At 49.4% G+C, this 23,831-nt stretch overlaps 3 protein-coding genes across 4 annotated transcripts; 1 reads left to right on the top strand and 2 right to left on the bottom strand.

Moving 5' to 3' along the window:
- Nucleotides 1-509: 509 nt before the first annotated feature.
- FUCA1 (alpha-L-fucosidase 1) lies at nt 510-5,670 on the bottom strand. 2 transcript variants are annotated; one of them, XM_005513475.3, is made up of 8 exons: nt 5,301-5,670; nt 4,228-4,362; nt 3,897-4,034; nt 3,319-3,424; nt 2,689-2,889; nt 2,285-2,475; nt 1,386-1,485; nt 510-747 (listed from the first exon to the last, which is right to left on the bottom strand). In XM_005513475.3, exons 1-8 carry the CDS (start codon nt 5,651-5,653, stop codon nt 607-609), a joined length of 1,365 nt encoding a protein of 454 aa, XP_005513532.2. In that variant the 5' UTR covers nt 5,654-5,670; the 3' UTR covers nt 510-606. The 2 variants fall into 2 exon arrangements, 1 of the variants encoding a protein (XP_005513532.2); XR_010468160.1 differs by lacking the exon at nt 510-747 and adding an exon at nt 1,650-2,185 and having other exon boundaries at nt 1,465-1,485.
- A 160-nt stretch (nt 5,671-5,830) lies between these two features.
- On the bottom strand, nt 5,831-13,632 carry CNR2 (cannabinoid receptor 2). The gene is made up of 3 exons (XM_005513474.3): nt 12,320-13,632; nt 8,596-8,764; nt 5,831-8,271 (listed from the first exon to the last, which is right to left on the bottom strand). Exon 3 carries the CDS (start codon nt 8,203-8,205, stop codon nt 7,168-7,170), a length of 1,038 nt encoding a protein of 345 aa, XP_005513531.2. The 5' UTR covers nt 8,206-8,271; nt 8,596-8,764; nt 12,320-13,632; the 3' UTR covers nt 5,831-7,167.
- A 5,997-nt stretch (nt 13,633-19,629) lies between these two features.
- On the top strand, nt 19,630-23,634 carry PNRC2 (proline rich nuclear receptor coactivator 2). The gene is made up of 3 exons (XM_005513459.4): nt 19,630-19,843; nt 20,797-21,001; nt 21,462-23,634. The coding sequence occupies exon 3, from the start codon at nt 21,480-21,482 to the stop codon at nt 21,900-21,902; it is 423 nt and encodes a 140-aa protein (XP_005513516.1). The 5' UTR covers nt 19,630-19,843; nt 20,797-21,001; nt 21,462-21,479; the 3' UTR covers nt 21,903-23,634.
- The last annotated feature ends 197 nt before the right edge of the window (nt 23,635-23,831 follow it).

The following is a 23,831-nucleotide window of genomic DNA, read 5'->3' on the forward strand; positions in this document are numbered from 1 at the left end:
TTTTGGATGAGCCTCCTCCCCGCGCCAGAGGTTACCGGCGTGATGGGGTTGGCAGGTAAAAAGGCCATCGCTCTGTTGCCCCTTTTTTTTGGCCCTTCTGCATTCACAACAGCGTCATCGCCGGAGCCGGGGTGATGCCCGGGTGATGCTCCTAAGGCACCCGGTGCCAGTTCTCTGAAGTCCACACAGGTTCATCAGTACACATTGTTATTTGTGAATTGGGTAATGGCTTCTGTAACGCTCAGCACCGGCACCGGGAATTCATTTGCACCAAACTCTCAAGTGTTCTGGCAATTTTTGCATTGTAGCGAGACAAAATCAAGCCTGTGTGCAACATTGTGGGGCCCTCACAACAACTGCACTGCAGAAACACACTGTTACGAGGAGTTTTGTTTAAGTACCGCAAAGGACATTCCCAACCTCCCACCGCTGAGCGGAGAAGTCGGTCCTCTCCTGCCACACCAGTTGCCCTCGTACCAAAATCACAAATGGCATTAGGAAAAACTCTCTTAAGAGAAAATCAATTTATTCAATGATAAATGAAAAATCCTCTCAGGCTTGATTAAAAGAAAGGCAGGGGAGATCGGTGCTTCCATCCTGCAGCCGTCACTTCACCCCCTCAAGCCTGACAGTCCAGCCAGACCGAGGGGGCAGAGGAGATGGGAGCAGGTGGGGCAGCGTGATGAGCAGCCCCGTACCCGGGGCCTTCTGCCACGTCAGAGTCCCCGCAAACCCCAACATCGTCACCTGCAGAGGGGAACAGGGCAAACGCTCCGTCCCAGCTCACACAGGTTCCTCCCACTTGAAACCAACATCCTTCCAGCCCCTGCACAGCATCTCCCAAAGCAGTCCTGCACATTTCCACCATCAGTCACAGTGCACAAAGGTAACGCCAAAAGGGTATTTTTTGGTTTGTGTGCATTTTTGTTTGTGTGGATCTTTTTCCTTTTTTACGGAGAAGGCTTTACCTCTGTTTGTTCAGAGCAAAGGGCACTTCAGCATGTGCGTCACTTACAATTGCACCAGCAATTTGAATTTGAGGCGCAATACTATTGAGCCCTTCTACGCGTGAGGTTCGTTATTTACTTCACCTCTCTGTGCCAACAGGATCAAAAGGCTCTGGGGTAAAGTGTCTCTGTCTGTTCCACCACAGACTACGAGCCTGGGCTGGCAACGTCATGTGTTAACAGGGAGCAAAAGCCTGGAGATTAACCTGGGATGCTGCAGGGATGTGGGGAGAGGCCAGAGCACCCAGAACAAGAAGTATGGGATGATGACTTCCCCACTCTCCCCAGTTTCCAAACCACGTCAGGTTGTCCCCTCCCAGCCCACACGTGCCCAAGGTGGGCGCTTGGAGCGCGTTGTCTATTCTTCAAGTCCCTTACTTGTGTGGCTGGGGATGGAGTGGGTGAGGACAGCTGCAAAATGTTGTCCCGAGGCCAGATCAGGAAGATGGCGTAGACAACCGGCCCCTTCGCCGTGTACCTACGAGGTCAAGTAAGAGTTCAGCGAGGTGAAGAGCCCCGTCAGAGAGAGAACCAGACGAGCTTGACCTTTCCAGACAGCACGAGAACACCGGCTTGCCTGCTCTCACCGCACAGGGGTCACCCACTTCCCCTTCCTTCCAAAACCTGTCACTTTGGACCCACCATTGAGCCAGTCAGCACTGGCTGATGAAACCCAAACAAAGTCCATGATCGCTTCCTAAAAGCAAATGTCATTTGTCTCAGGCTGTGGTCAACGGAGCGGATGCGCCACCTTATCCCGATCATTGCTCTGAGTTTCTAGACAGAACACACTTGAGGAAAAGAAATAACTCTTTTGTAGCAAGTTCTGGCTCTTGACACATTATGCCTGTCTCAGTATAAATCTAACAGTTGGGTAACAGTGATTAGTACTAGTACATAACAGCTTAAAACCAAATATTGCTTCATTTCCAAACTGCATGTGTCTAGATGAACTACATTTGTGCAACTCAAACTAGCCAGGATTGTGACTTACAGAGTCTTGGCAGCGGCAGCATGGAAACTTTTTTAAAAGAAGAGCTGGTTTTGTCCAAATCAGGCAGGATGGCTGAAGTGCTGATTTTTATGCTCTTCTTTCCATCGAGCTATTCCTCAGATAACCCCCCGGGGCAGTAACTGAGCACTCCAGTTGTAGGATATTACCTAAACACCATCTGCACCTGATGACAACACTTCAGAACGTACCCAATTTAAGAATACCTAAGAAAGAAACGTCAGCTCTGGCAGTGCCGGATGGTTCTGGGGAACTGAGTCCTTACCAGACCGTCACTGTGCTGTTCTCCGTCTGTACTCTCCAGGGCTTCGATTCATAAATCGCTTCCCCGTTCGTGTCCAGCCACCTCCCAAGGCCCAGAAGTCTCTCTTGGAAGATGGGAACGATCACCCCTTCTTTCGTAGGTCCCACATTCAGAAGGTAGTTGCCTCCAAAACTCACAGTCTGCACCAGCTCCTGCCATAGACAAACCACGGTAACAAATCACATTATCTTCTCTTCTGACAACAAAGAAACATGAGGAGGGTTTTGTCCTCAGCAACTGCTCCTTGATCTCCAGCCTGATCGTACAAAACACCTGACGACTCTTTCCGCAAGCAGGAGGACGATGGAAACCTCTAATTCCCAGCAGCTCCCCCATAGCTGTTATTTTGATTTCACATTTCTTACCTCAATGATACTCGTTTCATCCATTAACTCCGCAACGTTCATGTTGCTCCGATAGCCCCAGGAAAGCTTGTCAATGGAGGAGCACATCTCCCACTTGTGAGCAGGCAGCGTCCCCGGCTGGTATTTGTCTGCACAATTGTAGAAGCCTCCATGATGGCAAGAGCAGTTATTACACCAACGATCATTAACAACCACAGTGTCCTCAAAGGAGAAACAAAGCTCAGTGAAAATAATGTTTTGCCTTGGACTTTTTAGCTTGTATTCATCCCTCCTAAGATCACAAAGGCGTCTAAGTTAGGAGGTAAGGAACTAAAACCCCTTGTGTAATGAACGGTAACAGAGAGGATCCTCCAGAGAAGGCTGAATCCCTGTCTGGAGAGCTTCTCTCTGTTCACTCAGGGAGAAATCAATGCAATAAGGTTCCTGCCTCTGAGCCTCCCACCTGTGTGCTGTGGAGGACACCAGAGTCTTCTCACAGGAGCGCAGTGTGAGCTGCTTATTTTTTTGGGAAAGAAGAGAAGCACATTTGGCATCTGTCAAGCACGTTTCTGACTTGGTCACGTTCACCTCTCACTGCTGCTAGACACCCGTGAAACGCCAGCGGCCGCGAGGGACAGCTGAAAGCGATACCTTGACGGGACTATCGTTATAAAGCCAGGCAAGGAAAGAGGTAGAATTCCAGTACGACTCCGGAGCTTCCCAGTCTCCATCCGACCAAATCAAATCTGGTTTATATCTAACAGAGAGATTAATGTTATTTCAAAACGGCTTATTTTCTCCTACCAAAAAGGCAGCGCTGTGTTTCTTGCGTCTGGAGTCTAGCTTCACTTCCTATTGCCTGACATTACCAGGAGGTTTACGCTATCACTTTCTGCTTCAGACAAAGCTTTGAGGCTCTTGCAGCAGCAAAGAGGCGTTGATCATGGCTCAACAGAGCCATTCTCCCAGAAATCCGAGCCTTGTATTTTTGTCAACAAGGGGAAGCAATGCAAGGATGGAAATTCAGTCAAATTGCTCTTCTACGCACTAAGCAGCTCATTCTGCTTTCACAGCCACCCTGCACAAAGGCACTATTAAAGGGAATTGCTTTTACATGAAAAAATCGTCTCTATCTTATTCTATGAGTTAGGCTGTCCATAGGGCAAATGTGAACCCCTTTTCTAATTACTGCAAAACATTACTGATTCCTAACTGGTTGCAGCTCTTACTTTAAGACCAGATCATAGAGTTCTGGCATTGTCTTCTTTACAACGAAGTCCTGGGTCTTGAAGCCACTTGCCTTGTCAGCTAGATAGAGTGGATTAAACCACTCCAACAGAGAGTGATACAGTCCATAGCGTATGTTGCTGAGGGACAGAAAACACAGAGGAAAGAGTTAGGATGGCTGTAGGGAATAAGATCTAGTGGCAGATTAGATCGTTTCACAGAAGATTTCATGACTTTGCAAGCACTACTTTTTTTTTTTCATACTAAACTCATGTTTTTCCGCTGTTTGTCAAGAACTGAGCGGAAAGGAACAGCACGGTTTGGCAGCCATACCTCTCCCTGAGGGCTTGGCCCAGCTCCCCTACGAGATCTCGGTGGGGTCCCGTATCCATAGAATTCCAGTTCCAGGACACGGGTGACCCCCAGTTGGTGAAGCCTTCGTGATGCTTTGTGGTCAGCACCACGTACCTGAGGGGAAAACACGTACTCGATCAGGATGGCAAATGAACTACCTAAGACATTCCCCAGCCTCAATGGCAAGGGACTGAAAAACCATGTTCTGAGGAGGCCTCTTTTCATCACCCTTCAAATTTAGAAGCAACTACAAGAGTAATAAAGGTTTTTAATGGATTTTAATGCTGGAAAAGAATGAACCATCGAGACCCGTCACCTCCTCAGCACCCTGGGCATGACCCCTCAGGGATCTCCAGCACCACCCAGAAACCTCCAGTCCCTCGGGGATCCCCAGACCCACAGAATCCCAGAATGTGAGGGGTTGAAGGGCCCTGGAAAGCTCATGCAGTGCAATCCCCCCATGGAGCAGGAACACCCAGATGAGGTTACACAGGAAGGTGTCCAGGCGGGTTGGAATGTCTGCACAGAAGGAGACTCCACAACCCCCTGGGCAGCCTGGGCCAGGCTCTGCCACCCTCACCCCCAACAAGTTTCTTCTCATCTTTCAGTGGAACCTCCTGTGTTCCAGTTTGCACCCATCGCCCCTTGTCCTATCACTGGTTGTCACCAGAAGAGCCTGGCTCCATCCTCCTGACACTCCCCCTTTCCATATTGATCACCAGGAATGAGTCACCTCTCAGTCTACTTGACTTGGCCTTTCCATCCCCTCGGGGACCCCAGGAACAGCTCCCTCAGTCCTCTCTGGGCCTTTCCATCCCCTCAGAGGCCCCCAGATACGGCTCCCCCATCCGCACAGTGACCATCCCCTCACAGATCCCCAGAAATGACTCCACCATCTCCTCAGGGACCTCTGGGCACGGCAGTCATCCCCTCAGGGACCCACTGTCCTTCCGGAGACCACCAGACCCACCCTCCATCCCTTCAGGGACCCCCAGACCCACCCTCCATCCCCTCAGGGACCCCAACCACGGCGGCCAGTGCCCGGCGCTGACCTGGCACCAGCCCGCTGGAAGAGCTGGGCCCACTGGCGGGGCTGGAAATCGTGGGCGGTGAAGCGGGGCGCAAAGTCCGCGTAGGTGGTGCCGGGCGGGTACCGGCGCTGCACGAACCGCTCGTAGTCGGCGCGGTGCTGGCCCTGCCAGTGCCACCAGAACCACTCGGAGCCCCAGGCCGGGACGGAGAACACCCCCCAGTGCACGAACACCCCCACCTTGGCCTGGTCGAACCAGGCGGGCAGCGGCCTCGCGTCCAGGCTGGCCCAGTCCGGGCTGTAGCGCGGCGCGGCCACCGCGGGCCCCAGCACGGCCACCAGCCACACCTGCCGCGCCAGCCCGCCCGCCGCCATCTTGCCGCGTGACGTCACGCGGCCGCCGCCTTGGCTACCGAGGCAACGCCGCCGCGTCGCCGCCATGGCTACCGAGGCACCAGCGAGGCGCCGCCATGGCTACCGAGGAGTCAGCGGTTCGAGGCCGCGCTGCGCCACTTTCCTCCCTCCTTCCTTTCTTCCCTCCCAGCCCCGCTGTAGCCGCCTGTCTGTCTTCCTGCGGTTTGAGCCTCTGCATCCATCCCCCGACGAGCCACGAAAGAGCCCGAGGGGCTGGCGCCATAGCAGCTCAGGCCCCAGGAGACCCCTCACCCCGGCCCTCCTGTGCCCTGGGGCTGGGCTCCAAAACCCGCCCGGGAGAGCTGGGTGCACCCTCTGGGGAAACAGGACAGAGTCCAAGGGCCTTGTGCTGTGTCCCGGGCCCAGCTCATCCCTGTCAGAGGCGTTTCGGGGCTGGCAGGAGCCCTGGTGCTCACCCTGCAGGTTTTGCGACTAAAGGCAATCTGTGTAATTTGTGGAAAAGTCTATTGAGCTCATCATGCTCAGAGTATCTGCCCCAGCTTAAACTCATCACCTGGAGGAGTTCATGCCCAAGAGGTTGTTGGAAGAAAACGCTGAGAAATGGCTTTAATGTTTAATGACATAACATCCAGTGAATGCCCGCGTGGCGCAGGTTAGCGTTCCTTAAATCTGCCGAAAGAAACGTGTTGCCTGCAGGGTCCCGTCTGCCTCCAAATCCTCAGCTGTGGCAGAATTCATATGCTGCAGTGACAGCATTTCAGTTTTCCTTAAAGAATTAGACGCTAAAATCAACACAATCCTCAGTGCTGCGAGATACAATTAGCCAGGAGCATCTGCAAAAGTCCAGAGAAACCACCTGCCCCCTTCCCAGCCATGGCCGAGGCACCTCCTGCTCCTGTCCTGCTCCCCTGGGATGCAGCGAGGGATTCAGCATCACTGGGATCTCGTCACGGCTTGGTGGTGTTCTCTGTCAGGAGCTAAAGAGCTTTTTGTCACTGTACTGCTAACACAAAACACCCCGGGACAGCATTCGAGTCTGGTATCAATAGATGTGCCTCTGCCAGGTAGTGATGTGCTGTTAGCGCTCGTACAGCTCTGCCCAACGAGCAGTTTAGAGAGAGTTATGAGACACCTGGGGATCTCTAGAGAACGTGAAGGTCTGCGGAGTGTTTGAGGTTAGCTGTAGTTTATGGAGTGTAAGGAAGACACCACTGAATGTAAGAAAAATAGATTAGGAGGTTACTGTGGACAGGCAGGAGGAGCTGCTATAAAATATTGGGGTCTGCTGTTCTGGGATGTGACGTTATATCCACCGGTGCCTACAGCTTGGGGACCAGCTGCCTGCATTTGTGCACTTTACGTCCCAGAGTCTAACAATAACATCAGTGGGAGCCGACTCCATGAGAGGCATCTGATCTCACATCTCCTGGGACCTCCAGAAGAAGAGAAAAGAAAAAGAAGAGTGACCCAGGCTGTTTTGGCCAGCCTGAGCACAGATTTCCACGGCTGCCTGCCTACGTGACACGTGTGTCCTCGCAGACGGTCTCTATCACAGAGGACTTGTGGGCACTGTCTCCTTCTGGACTTTCCTCAGAGGCTTTCAGCTGCCTCCTGAAGCGAGCAAAGAGCATCCTCAGGGAGGAATACAGCTCCTTGCTCCGCAGGGCATAAATAATGGGGTTCACCATGGAATTGAGCAGGCAGAGGGTGCTGCAGAAAGCAAACACCTTGCGCAGGCGGTTGCTCAGCCTGCCGAAGATGCTGTAGATCATGAGAACGAGGACCGGAGACCAGCACAGCACGAGGACAGCGAGCACCATGACGAGGGTCTTGGCCAGCATGACGTCCATCCTCATCCTGGCGTTTTGCTTTTGGTGCTTCTCCATGTAGGCCGCGTGCTGGTGAGCCTTCCACAGCACGTGCGCGTAGGCGTAGACGATGCAGCCCAGCAGGACCATGACGAAGCAGATCCAGCTCGACAGATAATTGTCATCCACGAAGGGGAACAGCTCGGAGCAGGTGGAATTGAGGGTGCAGCAGTTCCAGCCCAGGAGGGGCAGGGAGGCGACGGTGGCGCAGGTCACCCACAGCACCCCAAGGGCGACCCACGCTCTCTTCCACGTCATCAGGACCTTGTACTCGGACGGGCGGCTGATGGAGATGTAACGGTCCAGGGCTGTCAGCAGCAAGCTGCTCAGGGAGGCAGAGAAGGACGTGTTCACCCCTCCCAGCTGCAGCAGGTAGATTTCCTTAGAGAAATTGGTTTCATTAAAGACGTGGAAGTTCACAAAGCTGCAGACGAAGATGATGCTGGCAAGAATGTCAGCCAGGGCCAGGCTGCTGATAAAGAGGTAGGAAGGCTTCCTCCTGGTCCCGGGGGAGGAGAAGATCAAGTACAGCACCAAAGAGTTCTCAAAAACACACAGTGTCCCGAAGAGGCCGCACAGCGTGGCGATACTTATCTTCTGCGCCTGTGTGCTGAGGACCATGAAGCATTCCATGGTGCTCGTGCTGCATTTGGAGGCGTTTTCATGTATCTTGCAAACATCCATTGTAATTAACTGGAGGCAGGAGCTTGCAGAAAGCGTTTTTCTTCCTTCTGTGCTTCTTCAGGCGCTCTGAAAAAGACCAAGGGGAAATGGACTCACAGGAGCACGAGCAATAAATTCAACCTGCTTGGACATATCCTTCCCTCTAAAGGGAGGCGTGTGAAAGGAAAAGAGCCCAGGGAGACCTGCGTTCAGTTCCACCCTTTCCCAGCAGAGGTCCAGGCTTCACCCCACTCATGATTTGGCCGAGACGCATCTATCGCAGCCCATGGGCACCATGTCCAAACCCCATTCGGACTCTGTCCGTACCACATCCATCTCTCGGGCTGTTTCCTCACCACAAGAGGGAAGCAGCAGCGCTGAGAATTGTGCAGATCCTGGGCCAGCTCTTACCAGTCCTCGGGAGTCGCTGCTCAGGGCTGGTGGCGGTGGAAGGGGATGCTGGTGGTGACTCTGTGCTGTGACCCTGGGAACAGCTCGTCCGGGTGACGCTGCCCCTGGACGTGGCTGGGATGGAGAAGGATGATGGATATTGCGCTACCAGGGGCTCAGTGTGGCTCATCTGCAAACACAAATGCATTTTGAAGCATTTATTCTTCACCAAAGCTGTCTGAACACATAAAAAGTCTTGTTTTATGCTTAAGCCTGCCCATCGCGGTTTTATACAGCTCAGCCTCATTAAAGTTGCGTTTCTCCCCCCGTTAATCCCTGTGTCAGTCTGTCCCATGGTTGGAGCGCTTAAAAGTTACTTTTTAACATCAATATTAGGGCACAGGTTGGACCTAAAAGTGGGGACATGCAGCAGTTAGACAGCTGAACCAAAGAACCATGCTCACGATTGGGTTGATTTATCAACATTCTCAGCTCCAGCAGAGACACGATGGTGGGCAATGCCTTATTTTCCCTGGGCAGATGCTGAGCTGCTCGGTGCGCCCTGTGGCAGCACAGTCGTGTTTCTCTCCACACTTCTGCTGCAAAATGCACTTCAATCCCTCCATCTTCATTACACTGATGAGCTGCTGGAGGAGAGCCCGGAGCTGCCAGCGCTCCCTCTCCCCCAAACAAACGACTCCCCATCTCTCCCTGCCCTCCACTCTCTTTCGAAAGAGGAAACACCTAAAACACATGAGCCGCAGCGGACAGGATGTTTTGTGGTTTCTCTGGGTGTTTTATTAAATTCAGCAAAGGCAACAGCTGAAGGTGACAACAGCCAGCAGTGACCAATACGCTGGGAAACTCTGTCCGCAGCATCTTAGCAGCGACGTGTATTTCCTACCTGTCTTCATTACTTCCTTTCCCACCGATTCCCCCATCCTCTGGCACCCGTCGCTGCTTCTGTGCTTTGCAGTCATTGCACAATACCCCAGAGCACTTGAGATGCAGCTCAGGACACGGCAGAGCAGAGCCCCAGCCCCGCACGCTGGTCCTGCAGCTCGGGGCTGAAACATCGGTAGTCACGGGGCGTTTGGTGCACATTTCAGCAGTTCAACCCTGATTTGCACTTTTTTGGCGTATTTTTTGGCATATCTTTTGGCATATCAAACCGGAGGAGTGCTGGACTTTGGGCATTGCAGCAAACTTTTATCCTCTTACATCAGGCTCCGGCGTGGGGCAATAATGCAGGACCGGAGATGTTGCACCCTAATCTCAGCACTCGTTTCCTGCAGCTCTTCACAGAAACATGACGAGTGCAGCAGGAATTACTACCTGCTGTAATTAAACCTGACAACATCTCCCTCTCCAGAGAGAGATGGATTTAGCAGACAGATGGATTTTGACATATCTCAGGGCTCTCCAGAGGCCACCAGAGCAGCAGCTGCCTCCTTGAGGATCCAAAACTCCCCGGCCAAAACTCTGGCATCCAAACCCAGACATTTCTTAATCAAGCAAACCCCAGCATCACTTTGACATCTATTAATTGAGCCAGCGTTCCCAGGACCATCTTACACTCTCAGTATCTGCAGTTGTGCAATGTCCAACAAATGTACTTCGGAGCTTAGAAACGACTGAAAAGTGAGCAAGAGATTGAAGGCAAAATGCCATCCCTTATATTATGCTGCTTGGGGAGAGAATTTGGGTATAATGGCAAAATAACTCCTGCACTGACTGTTCTGGCACAGCTCTCTCCGTGGAGCTGAAGTAATTCAGATAAGCCCTTAGGTTCAGAACACTGTGCTGGGCTCAGCCCAGACCTTTTCTTCCCACGTCTGTTGTGTCTCAGGACAATTGACAAGGACGAATCTCTTTGCAGTTTTGACCGAGCTGCCCTATAGTCCTATTTGCAGCTCGTGTGTCGCTGGGGGAACACGTGGGGCTTTGCTCCAGCACAAGGTCTCTTCTGCAGAGGTCCAGAGTGCGAAATCACAGGCAGTGCCCAGTGCCCCCTCCTTGAACTGCATGTCTTATTTTTTAGCCATAAGACTGTATTTTCCTGCCCAGGGGACATTTTTCTCTTGTCAGGTGGGCTCAACCATGTGCTTATTCATGCCCACTGCCTCCTGTGTGCCTCAGCTCTTGGGAAACAAGCCAGCCCGTATCCAAACCCCACGGGGGACCTGATCTGCAGCATCCTCCATGGGGCAAATCCCGCGTGGAAAACCCCTTCTGAGGGGCAGCATCGCCCCTTCCCCAGGAATTACAGCCCAGGGCAGCCCCACCACAGCCAGCCCGGAGTCCCCGCAGGGCTGGGGCTTCTTGTTCTGCCCCCAACACAGCAAAGCGCCTCCTGCCAGGGGGATCTCCAAAATAAAGCGATGGAAACACCGTCTCCTCGCAATGCAGAACCCCCGGACAGTGCCGACAGCAACAGCAGATCCAGGGAGGCAGCAAACGGAGGCAACGCGCTAAACGCACAAGGAGCCCAGCTGTTAGGAACACAATGCGGATCTGACTTTTGGGAACGCGATGTATTTCTGGTACGGCCTTGCCGGCTGCAAATTCTGCCCAGAAGCAGCAGAGGAACCTTCCCCCCACTAGATTTGCTCACTCCAGCCTAATAACTCCGCTGGCTTTGGTGAAAATTAAATCTACAAGTGGAAAAGTCTTTTCCATTCCAGTGCATTGCTGGGATTGATTTCAGCTGTCAGACTCCCACTGCCAGGCCTGCGGCAGCACCGTTTCTGATACCGCTTGGGATGGTTTCTTCATTTACTGAGACACCTCAGACTCTTTGTGATGAATAAGTTAACATACCGGTTGCTTACATAATATAAAAGTAAATTTTCCTGCTGCTATCAGGCAGTGCAATGTGGCTGCAGCACTCAGAAAGTGCTGGTCTGGAGTATTTCATCAGCAGAATTAGAGATTTGATCTTTACAGTAAAATAAAATGTCTTAAGCGACCACCTAATATGAACATGTGAAGTGATTTATGCCAAAATTGTCAATGCTCAGACGATTCACTTGCTAAACAAGCAAATTATCTATTGCTTTGCAAATAGTTTGTATACGATTTCTTGTTTTAGTTGCAGAAGTTTTGCTGTTATTTTGGAAACAGCACTTCAGTGTATTAAATAACGCCAAGCGGAGTCACCTCCCCAATGCAAGAACTGTCTGGCACAAACGCCACACTGAGGATTTGATGCTTTGTGTCATTTCAGAGCCCAGTTCTGCCCGTGTGTGGCTGCTCGGGGTGACAGCGTTGGACGCACAGGGGTGTGTGGGTGCAGAGCAGCATCGCAAACACCAGTTTGGGTACAAAACATGGCAAAACAGCTTATCTGAATCCATCAAACCATCACACGTGGAGTCATGATAAAAACAGACATGCATGATGTGAGCTCAGTATCACACTCATCCTTGCGAGACATTTGGAAACGCCTCCGACATACCCAATGTCAATATTTTCCTAAAATCAGCTGCATACATTTAGCCCACAGTCTGCTTTTTCGACACTTACCTTCACGTTCTTGTTAAAGCATTCATCCTAAAAAACTATTTCCCCCGCTTTGTTACACATTGCATTGCCGTTTATCCTGAATAGCACCGGGGACAAACCTGGCATGACAGTCTCCATGTGGCAGCACCGCAGGCTCAAAGGTACAACGTGTTTTACTGGGAAAAAAGATGGATTTTGGCTGCAGGGTCTCCTGCTGCGTTAGGAAACTCAAATCACTCACCTGCAGGCCGGGGATCCTCGGGGCTTCCCATCCCTCCAGCTCTTGTGCAGCTGCAATGGAACCTGCTTCACTCTCACATCACTTCTGCGTCCATCTGGGTTTCTCATACGATTCTGTTGTATTCCCCTGGGCTGGAAACCCATCAGTGCATATCCCTCCTCTGGGTTCTCGCTCTCTTTCGCGTTCTTTCGGTGAATGTGCGTCAGGTTTTCTCTCCTTCCCCACTTCCCCTGTGGGTTTTGTGTTCTGCTTCTGGTTGCAAGTGCCACATCTCACAACCGCCCCAACCCTCTGGCTGGCTGGAATTATTTACTCAGTCCCTCCGATTCCTCTGTGTGTGAGGCAAGAGACATCCAGGGTCTTCTCCTGATTTCTCTTGGGGCGTGGAAGCAGAAGGGAAGGAAAAGAGCTAAGAGGCAAACATGGAAAAACCTGGATGTTTAGCTGTGTGCAGGTTTAAGGGTAAGCTCAGAAATCTGCCATCTGTGTTTGCCAAACCCATTAACACCAAGAATCCCACCTCACTGTGCCCTGTAAAGCGGCCAAGCCACTTCTCCGTATACAAACGCACTCTGCTAATGCCAGAGGTATTAGGTGATTTTTCTCTTTGCAAGTGGAAGGGAAATGAAATGGCTTAAGGTCTTAAATTTCACAATCGTAGCCCTGTGGTCGCGATGGCCCCAGGGCTGCAGAGGCTGAGGTGTCTGCTCTGGGCTGTCCTTCCTCACTGCTCACTGCTCCTCCTCCTCCGTTGTTGTTGTCTGCAGGTTGTGGTGTTGCCGCTGTGACACAGAGATAGAAACCGGGTGACACCAGAGCACCGGGGAGAACATCGCCTCTTACTCAAGGCTCTGTGTTGGTGGGTAAGGGAAGTTTGCCAAAAATCCCAAAGCAACTGGCCACGTTATGGTTGGGTAAAGACCACAGAACCTGCAGTGGGGAGCACACACTGTGCTGGCTGCAAAGGCACGGCCGTGGTCCTTAGTCCCCAAACGCACCCTGCCCGCAGCAGGTCCCGCTCTGACATCCGAGGGAATGGCAGGAAGATGTGCCAGGGAGGGTCAGGTTGGACATGAGGAAAAGGTTCTTCACCCAGAGGTGCTGGACACTGGAACAGGCTCCCCAGGGACGTGTCACGGCCCCAAGCTGGACGGTGTTAAAGGAGAGACTGGACAACGTCCTCAGACACATGGTGTGAATTTTGGGGTTGACCTGTGCAGGGACAAAGTTGGACTCCATGATTTTTGTGGGTCCCTCCCATCTCAGGACATCCTATGATTCTACGATCCCTGGAGCAGCTGCAGCCTCCTCCCACAGCCCCATTACCATCAACCATCCCTCCTGCCTGGACCCCAGTTCGCCCCCATTCAGTGGATTTATGGTGATATTTCAACAGCAGTTACATCCCCTGCTCTCAAATCTTTGTTTCACATATTTCCCCGCTGCCATTATTTGTGGCTCGGGGGTTTCCAGCAGCTGCTGGAGCTCAGCTGTTTGGCGATGCTCGGCTGCCCTCTCCAGGGAAACCCGCGACGCTCACGGGGACATCGGCCTGAGGACACTGCAGAAAGAGGCCGAATTGGTAACCCAGCGCTTCCTCTGGGCCCCTGGCCGGGAAAAGGGGGTTCCCCTGCTCATGGGGTGCTCAGGAATGTCTGGGATCCGTCCCAATGCTGCTCAGGGCTGGGTGGTTTTGAAAGCTCCTCTCTAGACATCACATCTGGAAACCACAATAAAGATAAAAGGCATCACAGACTGTTGTGTAAGCAAAGGAGAATTAGATGGGTTATCACCTCTGCCTCAAAAAAGAACGGCTTCCATTTCAGCTCCCAGGAACTGAGAAATTTTCATCTGCAAGAATAAATATGGGACTGTAGAGAGCTTGTGAAAAACAGAAAGTTATTTGGTACTAGTCATTAGAAAAGCAACACTCAGCCCCTAACTATTCCCTGCTCTATCACAGCTTCATATCCAGCATTCCTGTGAAATACAGACCCGAGTTTCCTCTAGCTACAATAAGAGCTGTTGTTCTGTCAAAGCAGTGCGTGCCATAAAGAAAAAAATATTATTACTGCACCATAACTAGAAGTTTATAATTTGGTTTCTGGATACTATTTTGTAGCAAAATTGTCCTGCCAGAGCAAAAGAAAGCTCTGAGAGGCTGACTTTGTGATGTGAGGAGTTTTGTTCCCCTCCAGCTTGCATTTTTTGCCTTGGCATCAGCTGCAGCCCCCAGCTGTGAACGGCGTGTTTCTGGGAACACCCGTGCCCAGGGCCACAGCTGGGATCAATGAGCTGTTCTGCATTCCCAGAAACGGCACATCCTGCTGCTTCATGCCTGCGGGGAGCACTGGGAATTATAGAACCACCCCTGAAAAAAGGGTCTACGGGAGGGAATGGGCTGGGTGGGCTCTGCAGGGCCCCCCTCAGTTGGGTGGGTTTGCCTCGATTCGGAGCATCTGATTTTACCATCTTTAAGTCAGATGTACAATCAGGTTCAGCTGAGCTGTTCTGGAGATGGTTGTGTGGGATTGCGCTCGGTTCCTTGAGATGCTCTTGGCAGCGGTTTGTGGTGGGGTTTTTCTGCCTTTATTCTTTTCCCTGCCTTGCTGCTGGTGGCTCTACCAGATCTCTCCAAGTGACTGAGGCTGAGCAGAACGGGGAAGCTTAACAACAGAGTCAATTATACTGTTAAGCAGCATTCTTTATTTTTTCAGCGCTGGGAAACACTGGGGATCATCCTCCATAAGTGCTACAACGACTGGATGCTCTTGCATTGCTTATATTCACATAATTATTACATATGCATTACAATTTTTAGAAAATTTTGACATGCATCTATACTAAGAAATAATTGATGATGTTAGCTATAATTGTTTAGTTTCCTACTTACAATACACCTATCAATTATTAGTTAAATATAAACTAAGCACTCTGCTTCCAAACAATGCATCACTTCATCTTCCGTCTCCCTCTTGTCATGCAGAAGGATTTAAAACTTGAAAAATATCCCCTTGTTTTGCAAGTGGTCAGAAAACATTTATCTTGTGTCAATTGGTTAATGATGAGTATATCTTTTGTAACTTAATCACAGTATACGTTAATTTGGCAGCTTCTCTTCAGAGCTATGCCCTTGGCAGGGATGTTTTCCCTCGCGCAGGTACCAGCTCTGGCTGGTGGGTGCCCCAGCTTGTTGGGGTGCAGGATGGGGTGAGCTCTTGGGACTTGGTCCTGCTGGGGGGAAAGGCTGAAAGAAAAGCTCTTCAGGCTGTGGGGAAAAGGGCTTTTGAGCTCAGTCTTGCTCAATAAGTTGTGTCTCTGTCTCCAGAGCAGTGGGGAGCAAGCCCTGAGGCTGCTGTTAGGACACAGCTCATGTGGTGGGGGTGATTAATCACCAGCCCTTGCACAAAGAGCTGTGGGGTTTATTCTGCTTTTGGTGTGTGCTGGGGTGAACCTGAAAACTGAGTGGCCCAGGCAGGACTGAGGGTGGAGGCATTGCTGATGTTGATAAGGTGAGGCAGAGAGCACCAGTGTGAGTTCATACCACACTCTTAAAGGAAATGCTCGGAAAAAAACACACTTATTCTCTTGTATTGATAGCTCATGCGAGAAAAACAGGGCTTGGCTGGTGAGCTAGTGGCTGTAAGGTGGTGCCTGTGCCCTGGGTGAGCTGTGCTGCTGGAGAACACCTCTGCTTGTGTAGCGTTCTTCCTGCTGATAGGATTTGAATGAGGAATATTGATTTAAACAGGCTGAAAGCTCCTGCAGGATCCTGTGAGTCAGTGCTGCTGTGGATTTGAACAGGGAGCTGTTGAGCCAGCAAACGTCCAGGGTGTGACTCGGGAGTCGTGCCTGGATGTGTTTTCATTCACCAAGTTCAGACATCAGCTGCAATGGAGCTGCTTGGGCACAAGCCCTTTAAATGGCCCCTCTGGGCTGTGAGGATCGGGGCTGGGAAAACTGATCGTCAATGAGCTGTGTGTGTCCATGGTGTTTGCATTCTTGGTGCTGAGTTTTGTTCTGCTCTCTGTATATATATATATATATATATACAGACAAAAAATATATGCATGTTGCAGTCACACAGAGGACACGGATCCCAAGCTTGTAAGTGGTTTCAGCAGCGCAGAGAAGGGAACTTTTTACTCCAGAGACAATCCAAGCCAAGGTACTGCTGGACACTGACTTAAATCAAATCTACAGCTCATATAGAAAGTATCTTTAGGTATCTTGCTTCCGCTTTGTTTAACAACAAACTTATAAGGAGCTTTCCGTGCTTAAAGCACATCACTTTATTGAGTTGTTGGGGTGCTTGCCTTGTACCTGCTCTCTGTTTACTCCGGAGAGATTTAAATATCCACCTGGTTTCTGGAGATCACTGCTGTGGGTTTCCTGAGCTTTATTTGATTGAGAAACAGGGGTCGTCTGCCAAATAGAATAAAGGGTATTTAATCCAAATGTTACTGTACGCTCAATACTTCCATGCAGTGGTTAATGTTTGGCTCAGATGGAAACGTCTGACTGGTTTCAAGTGTGTCACAGGACTCTTAGTAACCCCAAGGTGTTTACTTTTTATGGCTCTCAAAAACAAGTACCACAGGAAACTTGTCACCTGTGGAACAAAGCGGGTGACGGTTCATTATTGACCCAACAAATGGCTCATCTGTGCTGCTCACTTCCCTGTATCCAGCAGCGGGTTTTTCCACTGAAATGCTCTGGCATTAATATATTTGTGTGTGGTTAGATCCATCTCAATCGCAGCTGGAAGCATTTCAGTTTGGGGCTAACGAAGCTCCAGGGACTTTGTCTTCACTGGAATTTCTGTGGAAATGGCTATTTGTTGCAATGCCAGCACAGATGGAGCTGCTTCCCTGGGCTGATATAACACTTGTTATGAGAGGGAATGGAAATGCCAACCAGAAAATAATAGTGGCGAGGGAAAAAACCTTGAGTTGGTGTCGCTGTGCTGGAGGGTTGGGAGGATTTCTGCACAAGTACAGGCTTGGTTTATCACTGACATCTCCTGCTCCCCTCTGGCTTAATGTGTCAGCCTGACCCCAAAATGAATTCTGAAAGGCAAGATGCTTTTTTAAATAGCTAAAAGATAGTGAGAAAAAAACCTTCCAGACCTCGTGTCATCCCTGATGGGAGTTGAAAAGCACATGGCTGTTCTGCTCCCAAACAAGACAGCACATTCGCAGCCAGTAAAAATGCTATTTCTAAATCTTGCTGACGTGTTCTGGCTTAAGAACATCTACATGCTCAGCTTTAGCAGATGAAAGAACACTAAAGAGGGAACCAAAGCAAAAATCTGCTGATTTGCAACATAGGAGAATTGTTTGAGATAACTAGTGGGATTTCAAGGCTGAAGTGTGTGATTCCAGCAGATACTGTTGCCCTCTATCTAAATGAAAGCTATGAGAAGTATCTTAGAAACGACAGCAAGTGCCAGGAAATACAGAGCAAAGGGAGGAAAACAAATGAATCTCAGCTTGCTTATACAAACATACAATAAAGAACATGAACAAAGGTCTGGGCTTCGTTATGTCAACACATTTTATATATTAAAACATTCCATGTTCTTTTTAATAACGCTGCATAATGAAATACAAACTTCTTAACGAGGCACCATCTCTTTGGGGTAATTACACAGAAAAAATGTTTGGTAGTGTCTGGAAAGCCCACGATGGGTCAGAGCCCTGTGTAACATTGGGTGCTGGTCAGTAAACCAGCCCCGTTTTAATGCTTTACAGATAATGGAGGAAGAAGTAAGCTTTACATTTTGTGGCTATAAACGTGGAGTAGCTCAATGAACCCTTCAGGCTTGTACCTGAAAATGTTTTGAATGTCCGTGTATTGCTTGTAAGTACTTTTCCCCCACCCCAGACTTGATTAAACTGTATGAGTTCCTCTTCATTTTCCTTTTAAAGTTCTTTTTTTGGTCCTTATGGAGGGCACAGTGCCTGAGCCAGTGCTGGGAGCTCTTAGAGTGCGCTGGTTTCTTGTGAAAACGTAATTTTGACTCAGGGTAAAGGCCAAATCTTGTGAGTTTCAGTGGAAATAATTAGTGGCTATGAACAGCACCTGGCTCCGCAGCTTTGCTTTCCTTCCCACAACAGGAGTTAAGAATTCAGGAAGCTTTCCCCTTCACGGATTTCCCTGCATTTTAAAAGTGTCTCTAAATATTATTTAACAATGTCAAATTTTAACATTCTTAACAGAAAAAAAAGGTGTGGGACATGGGCTCGACAAATCCCTCACTTGGAGATACATTTGGTGACTTGAGCAGGGATCCCTGCTGAGCTGGGTTTTGCTCTTTGTTCAGTGAATCCTCTTAGAGCCGGAGGATTTTTTTGTTGTTGTTAATTGTTTTACCACTTTGAAGGCCCAAGAGGCAGCTGGCACGGCCACCCCCTATCTTTTGTTGTGCTAATTCCCGAGTGCAGGGGGAAGGTCGCTGCCCAGCCGGGGGTTTGTGGAGAGCAGCCTGGGGAATGTGTCCTTGTGGCCAGGAAGCCAATGGTACCTGGGGTGGGTTAGAAGGGGGTGGTCAGTAGGTCAGAGAGGTTCTCCTGCCCCTCTGCTCTGCCCTGGGGAGACCACACCTGGAATATTGTGTCCAGTTGTGGCCCCTCAGTTCCAGCAGGACAGGGAACTGCTGCAGAGAGTCCAGCGCAGCCACCAAGATGCTGCAGGGAGTGGAGCATCTCCCGTGTGAGGAAAGGCTGAGGGAGCTGGGGCTCTGGAGCTGGACAAGAGGAGACTGAGGGGGGACTCATTCCTGGGGATCAATATGGAAAGGGGGAGTGTCAGGAGGATGGAGCCAGGCTCTTCTGGTGACAACCAGTGACAGGACAAGGGGCAATGGGTGCAAACTGGAACACAAGAGGTTCCACTTAAAGATGAGAAGCAACTTCTTCCCGGTGAGGGTGGCAGAGCCTGGCCCAGGCTGCCCAGGGGGGTTGTGGAGTCTCCTTCTCTGCAGACATTCCAACCCCCTGGACACCTTCCTGTGTAACCTCATCTGGGTGTTCCTGCTCCATGGGGGGATTGCACTGCATGAGCTTTCCAGGGCCCTTCAACCCCTGACATTCTGGGATTCCGTGACCCGGAGGGCTGCGGACAGGCCGGTGTCCGGACAAAGCTCCGCGGCCGCGCTCCCGAGCTGCCCTGCGCTGAGGAGATTCAAACAGCGGCCCCGCCCGCCCAAGGCGGCCAGTCTGCCCCGTCTCCTCCTGGCAACAAGGTGGGGCTTAATTTTGATTGGCGGACAGCGCGGGCAGCGCGCTTCTATTGGCTGGAGTGGCGTAGCCTGGGGAGGGGGGTGGAGGGTGAGTGGGTTATACGGCGTAAGGAAGCGGCGGCCATTTTGTGTGGGAGATAGAGGGGCAGCGGCGGAGGGGTTAGGGTCGTGCTTCGAGTCGTGGGTGTCGGAGAGTGACGGCGGAGGAGCAGCGGGGTCGGTTCTTAAAGGCCCGTGTGTGTGTATCTGTGCTGTCGTGCGAACGAGACGGACGGAAGTCGGTAAGGGCGGAGCGGTGCGGGTGCTGCGGCCGCCATGTTGTGCTCGCTGGGCCGCCCCATTGTTGGGGGAACGGGGACGGGGGTTCCCGGCTCCCCGGGGGCTCCGGCGGGACGAGGGGCCCGGTGCTGCGGGCAAGATAAAGATATAAAGTTTGGAGACAAACGCCGGGCCTGTGAGGTCCGCTCCGGGGGGAACGAACAAGCTTTGTTCGTGCTAATGACGTTACCTCAGCCCTTGATTTCCAGCTCTCGCCTTGTGACTAAAACTAAGATGGGCGGCTCTTCCTGGAGCTGTAGAGATAAATGGGCTGGGGGTGCCAGAGACTCTGAAGTGACACGTCGATTAGGGAGAGGTGAACAGACTGGAGTGCTTAAAATACTAAATAGGATTTCAGGAGAGGACGAGCTGTGGGGTAAACAGGAAAGTGTTTTAAGAGTTAAAGAGGAATTGCTCTGCTAAGGATGGTTAAGGAATAAAGTGACACTGAGCAGTGGAGCTGTGCTGCCCTGGGTGGACGAGGCTTTGGGGCTTCATGGGCGTGTTGGGACATTGGGGGTCAGGAATTGTGGTTTTCAGCGTTTCTTTTCGCTGAGGAGAGATGCATTGACGCTCTAGTTCCCTGTATTTTCCAGTCTATTAGTGTATTTGACTTTTTTTCCCTATTAAAGGATAAGATTCTTGCTTGCCTATTGAAATACTTATTAAGATATATAGAAAGCATGATAGATATACTGTTGTTTGTGAAATACTAAGTATGATGGTGGAGTTTCTATAGAGTAGGATAAATACTGCCATCTTTTTTTCTTTAGTTTGAAATGTATCGTCATCTTTAACAAATAAGAAACCCAACCGACTTTCTGAATTAGTTCAGCTGCCTTTTTCTCCTTCCAAATTTGAAAGAGAAACTATTGTTTCCTGACCCTGAATTGAAAGTTCTTTCTCATTGGCGCAGCGGGACTTCTCCTTCAGAGCGTCTGTGCCGAGAATCCGATGTTGGGCTCGGCTCCCTGGCTGAATACAGCACATCAGCCCATGAAAACTTCGATTCCTGGCCAAAGGAAGGAGTCCAGCGAAAGGCAGCACCTGCTTTTTCAGGCTTGGAAGCAAGAAAGGGGGCAAGAGTTGGAGAGGGCGGAATCTGAGAAGACAACTGAAAGGTAAATGGGGTGGTTGGGAACGTGGTGCTGGAGGGTGAGCTCAGGGTGCGATAGGATCTGCCCGGCTGCTTTGGAAATTCAGTCACAAATCAATGCTGTTCCCCTTGAGGTTGTTTTCAGCTCGCTTTGGGTTTATCAGAGTAATACTGGCACTTAGCGGAAAGACTGGGGAGCGGCTTTATCAGTGCAAACTTTGCCCGGATCTTGAGGTGTAAAAACGCTTGGTTTAAGTGTCTTTGGGATTGAATACTAACACCTTAAATTTGGCACTGTATTTTCACGAGCAACACGCGCTTCACGTTCTTCCAGTAACACCTTTTGCGGAGAAGTGTATTCAGTAGTCAGATCTAAGTTTGTTTAGATTGATTTCAGTTCCTTTCCTTAGAATTCTCTGCATATTTTCTATTTTAAAAAACAGTAGCAATGCAAACTCCACTGACTTCTCCCCCTGTTTCTACAGGTGACATTGAAGTTGAAGATGGGTGGTGGAGAAAGATTCAACATTCCAGTTCCCCAGTCTAGAAATACCACCAAGAACCATCAACAGCTTAAAAACAGGCAGAAGAATAAAGACCAGAATTCGCAGATGAAGACCTATATGAAGAAAGAGAGAGGACACGGATGCAACTCATCGTCTGGTGCATGGCAGGCCATGCAAAAAGGGGGAAAGAACAACGTTCATTTCCCCAACAATCAGAATTGGAGTCCTGCTTTATCGAATCGCAACCTGTTTTTCACACCTCAAACCAATCAGAACTATGCTGGAGCAAAATTTAGTGAGCCGCCCTCACCAAGTGTTCTTCCCAAGCCACCAAGTCACTGGGTACCCGTTTCTTTTAAACCTTCTGATAAAGAAATGATGACATTTCAGCTTAAAACATTACTTAAAGTCCAGGCTTGAGATATAACTTTTCATATTTTTAAAGTTATTTAAATTTACAGGGTTTCAAATTTGAGACTATTAAGTCCAGTGCCCGGCTGTACAGAGTTGGATGTTCTTGCTGCATGGAGTAGAAGGGGCTGGACGTTTACATTCCCTTCCTGTTTTACCTCCAAAATTGTGTGCTGTGTTCACTGTGAAATAGGTATTTGCTCTACAATCAATCTAATCAAATTCTGGACAGTCACCATTTATTGTATTTATTGTAAGAATAAATGGGACTGCCTCAAGATTGGAATTGTGACTACTTTTTGGTGTTAGAAAACCAGCTTTTCCCTAACTTAATGCAGCATTAACTGGGGAAAAAAATGCACTGAAAGCTTTAGGCAGGTACTTTGCTGCCTTTTAAAATGGATAGTTAATAAAAACTGCAGATTTCCAAGCAGGAAAGACCCCACCTGGGCACTAGATAAACCAGATTGTCTTATTTGGCACTTTGATGGATGGAGAAACGCTTCAAGCCTGTGGTTAAAACGGGGTTATAGGAAGCATATTGGCGCATGTTCCGCGAGATCTGGAACACTAGGAGGCTCTGAAGTGGTCTGTCCAGCTCTAGTTCCAGTTAATGACGCTGCATTGCCAGGCGACTGCCAAAAAACATGTATCCAAAAATCCTTTGTATTCCCATTGCACTGGTGACTTTTAAAATGCATTTTTAAAATGGTGACAAATGCGCTTAAATTGGTTACCCTGTAATGATTAAGTTACAGTAGCTTGTGGCAGGTATTCATGTTCTCATAGGGAAGGCAGAGCCATGTAAATAAATGTAAGACTTTGTAGCATATGTAAATTGATGCTGGGCTTTCCTGCACAGAAGTATTTTTAGTACAAAACTGCTGAATGTAAGATGATTTAAAAAAAGAATTATTTTGTTTAAAAGAAAAAAAAAAGACATTTGTGGCTGTGCCATTGCACTTAACATACAGTGGATACGCATGTTTTACTTGGTTGTGAGATCATTCTTACAGTAAACTTGGTGCAAAAAAGGCTTATTTAGAATTTTTTTAATAAAATTTAAAAAAATAATTAAAAAAAGCTGCTGGATTTGAAGATTAACGTTCTGAATGTATCAGAGAGGTGTGTATTTAATGGTCAAAACACACCAAGAATAAGCTGTTCAAAATCAAATTGGATGTTTCACGAGAAATACAAAGGGCTGAGGGTTTGGGTGCTTGAGGAATTTGGAGATATTGGAACAGTGTTTCTATTTCTAAAATCAGTCAATGCTACAAGGTCCTTTTGTCCCAGGATGTGGGGATTGGTGTGCGTGGAGCTGGGGCGGCCGCCTGCGCCGCTCCGGGCGCTGTCACAGGTCAGTTGTTTCCGTTCCAGGACCAGCTGACCCGTGACAACACATCGCAAGGTTCTTTTAAAATGCGGGAACTAATAAAACAAAATCACAAACTTTACCTTGAAAGGGAGTTTTGCAGATTGGGAAATGATGTTTAAAATGTTCTGTACATTCAAAATTAATTGGCAGCTTGTTGCATGTTTACAAATCTTAATGCTCCAAATAAGATGGAATTGGCAGTTGTTAAACTTCATGTTTTTGTGACCTGGACATTCACCAGCAAAGGAGCTGTTTCCCAGTTACAATTCTGTGTATTCAACCTCAAATTGTCAATTACTAATGGTCTATGTACAAATTGGAAACAACACAAAATTTAAATAAAACATTTTTCACCCCCTAAAAGCATCCTCTGGTTTTTAAGATGGTGATGGAGAAGTGAGATTATGGTATTTTGGCAGCTCGAGGGTTCTATAAAACTCTATATTAAACACTTTAGCAGATGGATTAATGTATTTAAACACCCCTTTTGTATCCTTAACTGGCAAGAAAGTCTTTAGAATTGTCTTTATCTGTTAAGAATCTGTAGGTCTGGAAATCCC

This window comes from Columba livia, chromosome 26 (genome assembly GCF_036013475.1).
Source record: "Columba livia isolate bColLiv1 breed racing homer chromosome 26, bColLiv1.pat.W.v2, whole genome shotgun sequence".
NCBI lineage: Eukaryota > Metazoa > Chordata > Aves > Columbiformes > Columbidae > Columba > Columba livia.

Bases quoted from the DNA above. Each gene is read 5' to 3' on its own strand.
- CNR2 (XM_005513474.3), bottom strand. From the start codon at position 8,205: ATGGATGTTTGCAAGATACATGAAAACGCCTCCAAATGCAGCACGAGC.
- PNRC2 (XM_005513459.4), top strand. From the start codon at position 21,480: ATGGGTGGTGGAGAAAGATTCAACATTCCAGTTCCCCAGTCTAGAAAT.
- FUCA1 (XM_005513475.3), bottom strand. From the start codon at position 5,653: ATGGCGGCGGGCGGGCTGGCGCGGCAGGTGTGGCTGGTGGCCGTGCTG. The intron at 2,890-3,318 runs GTATCGCTTTCA...TTCTCCTTTGAG, and splicing joins ATAACGATAGTCCCGTCAAG to GACACTGTGGTTGTTAATGA. The intron at 2,476-2,688 runs GTAAGAAATGTG...TGTCTATGGCAG, and splicing joins ATGAAACGAGTATCATTGAG to GAGCTGGTGCAGACTGTGAG.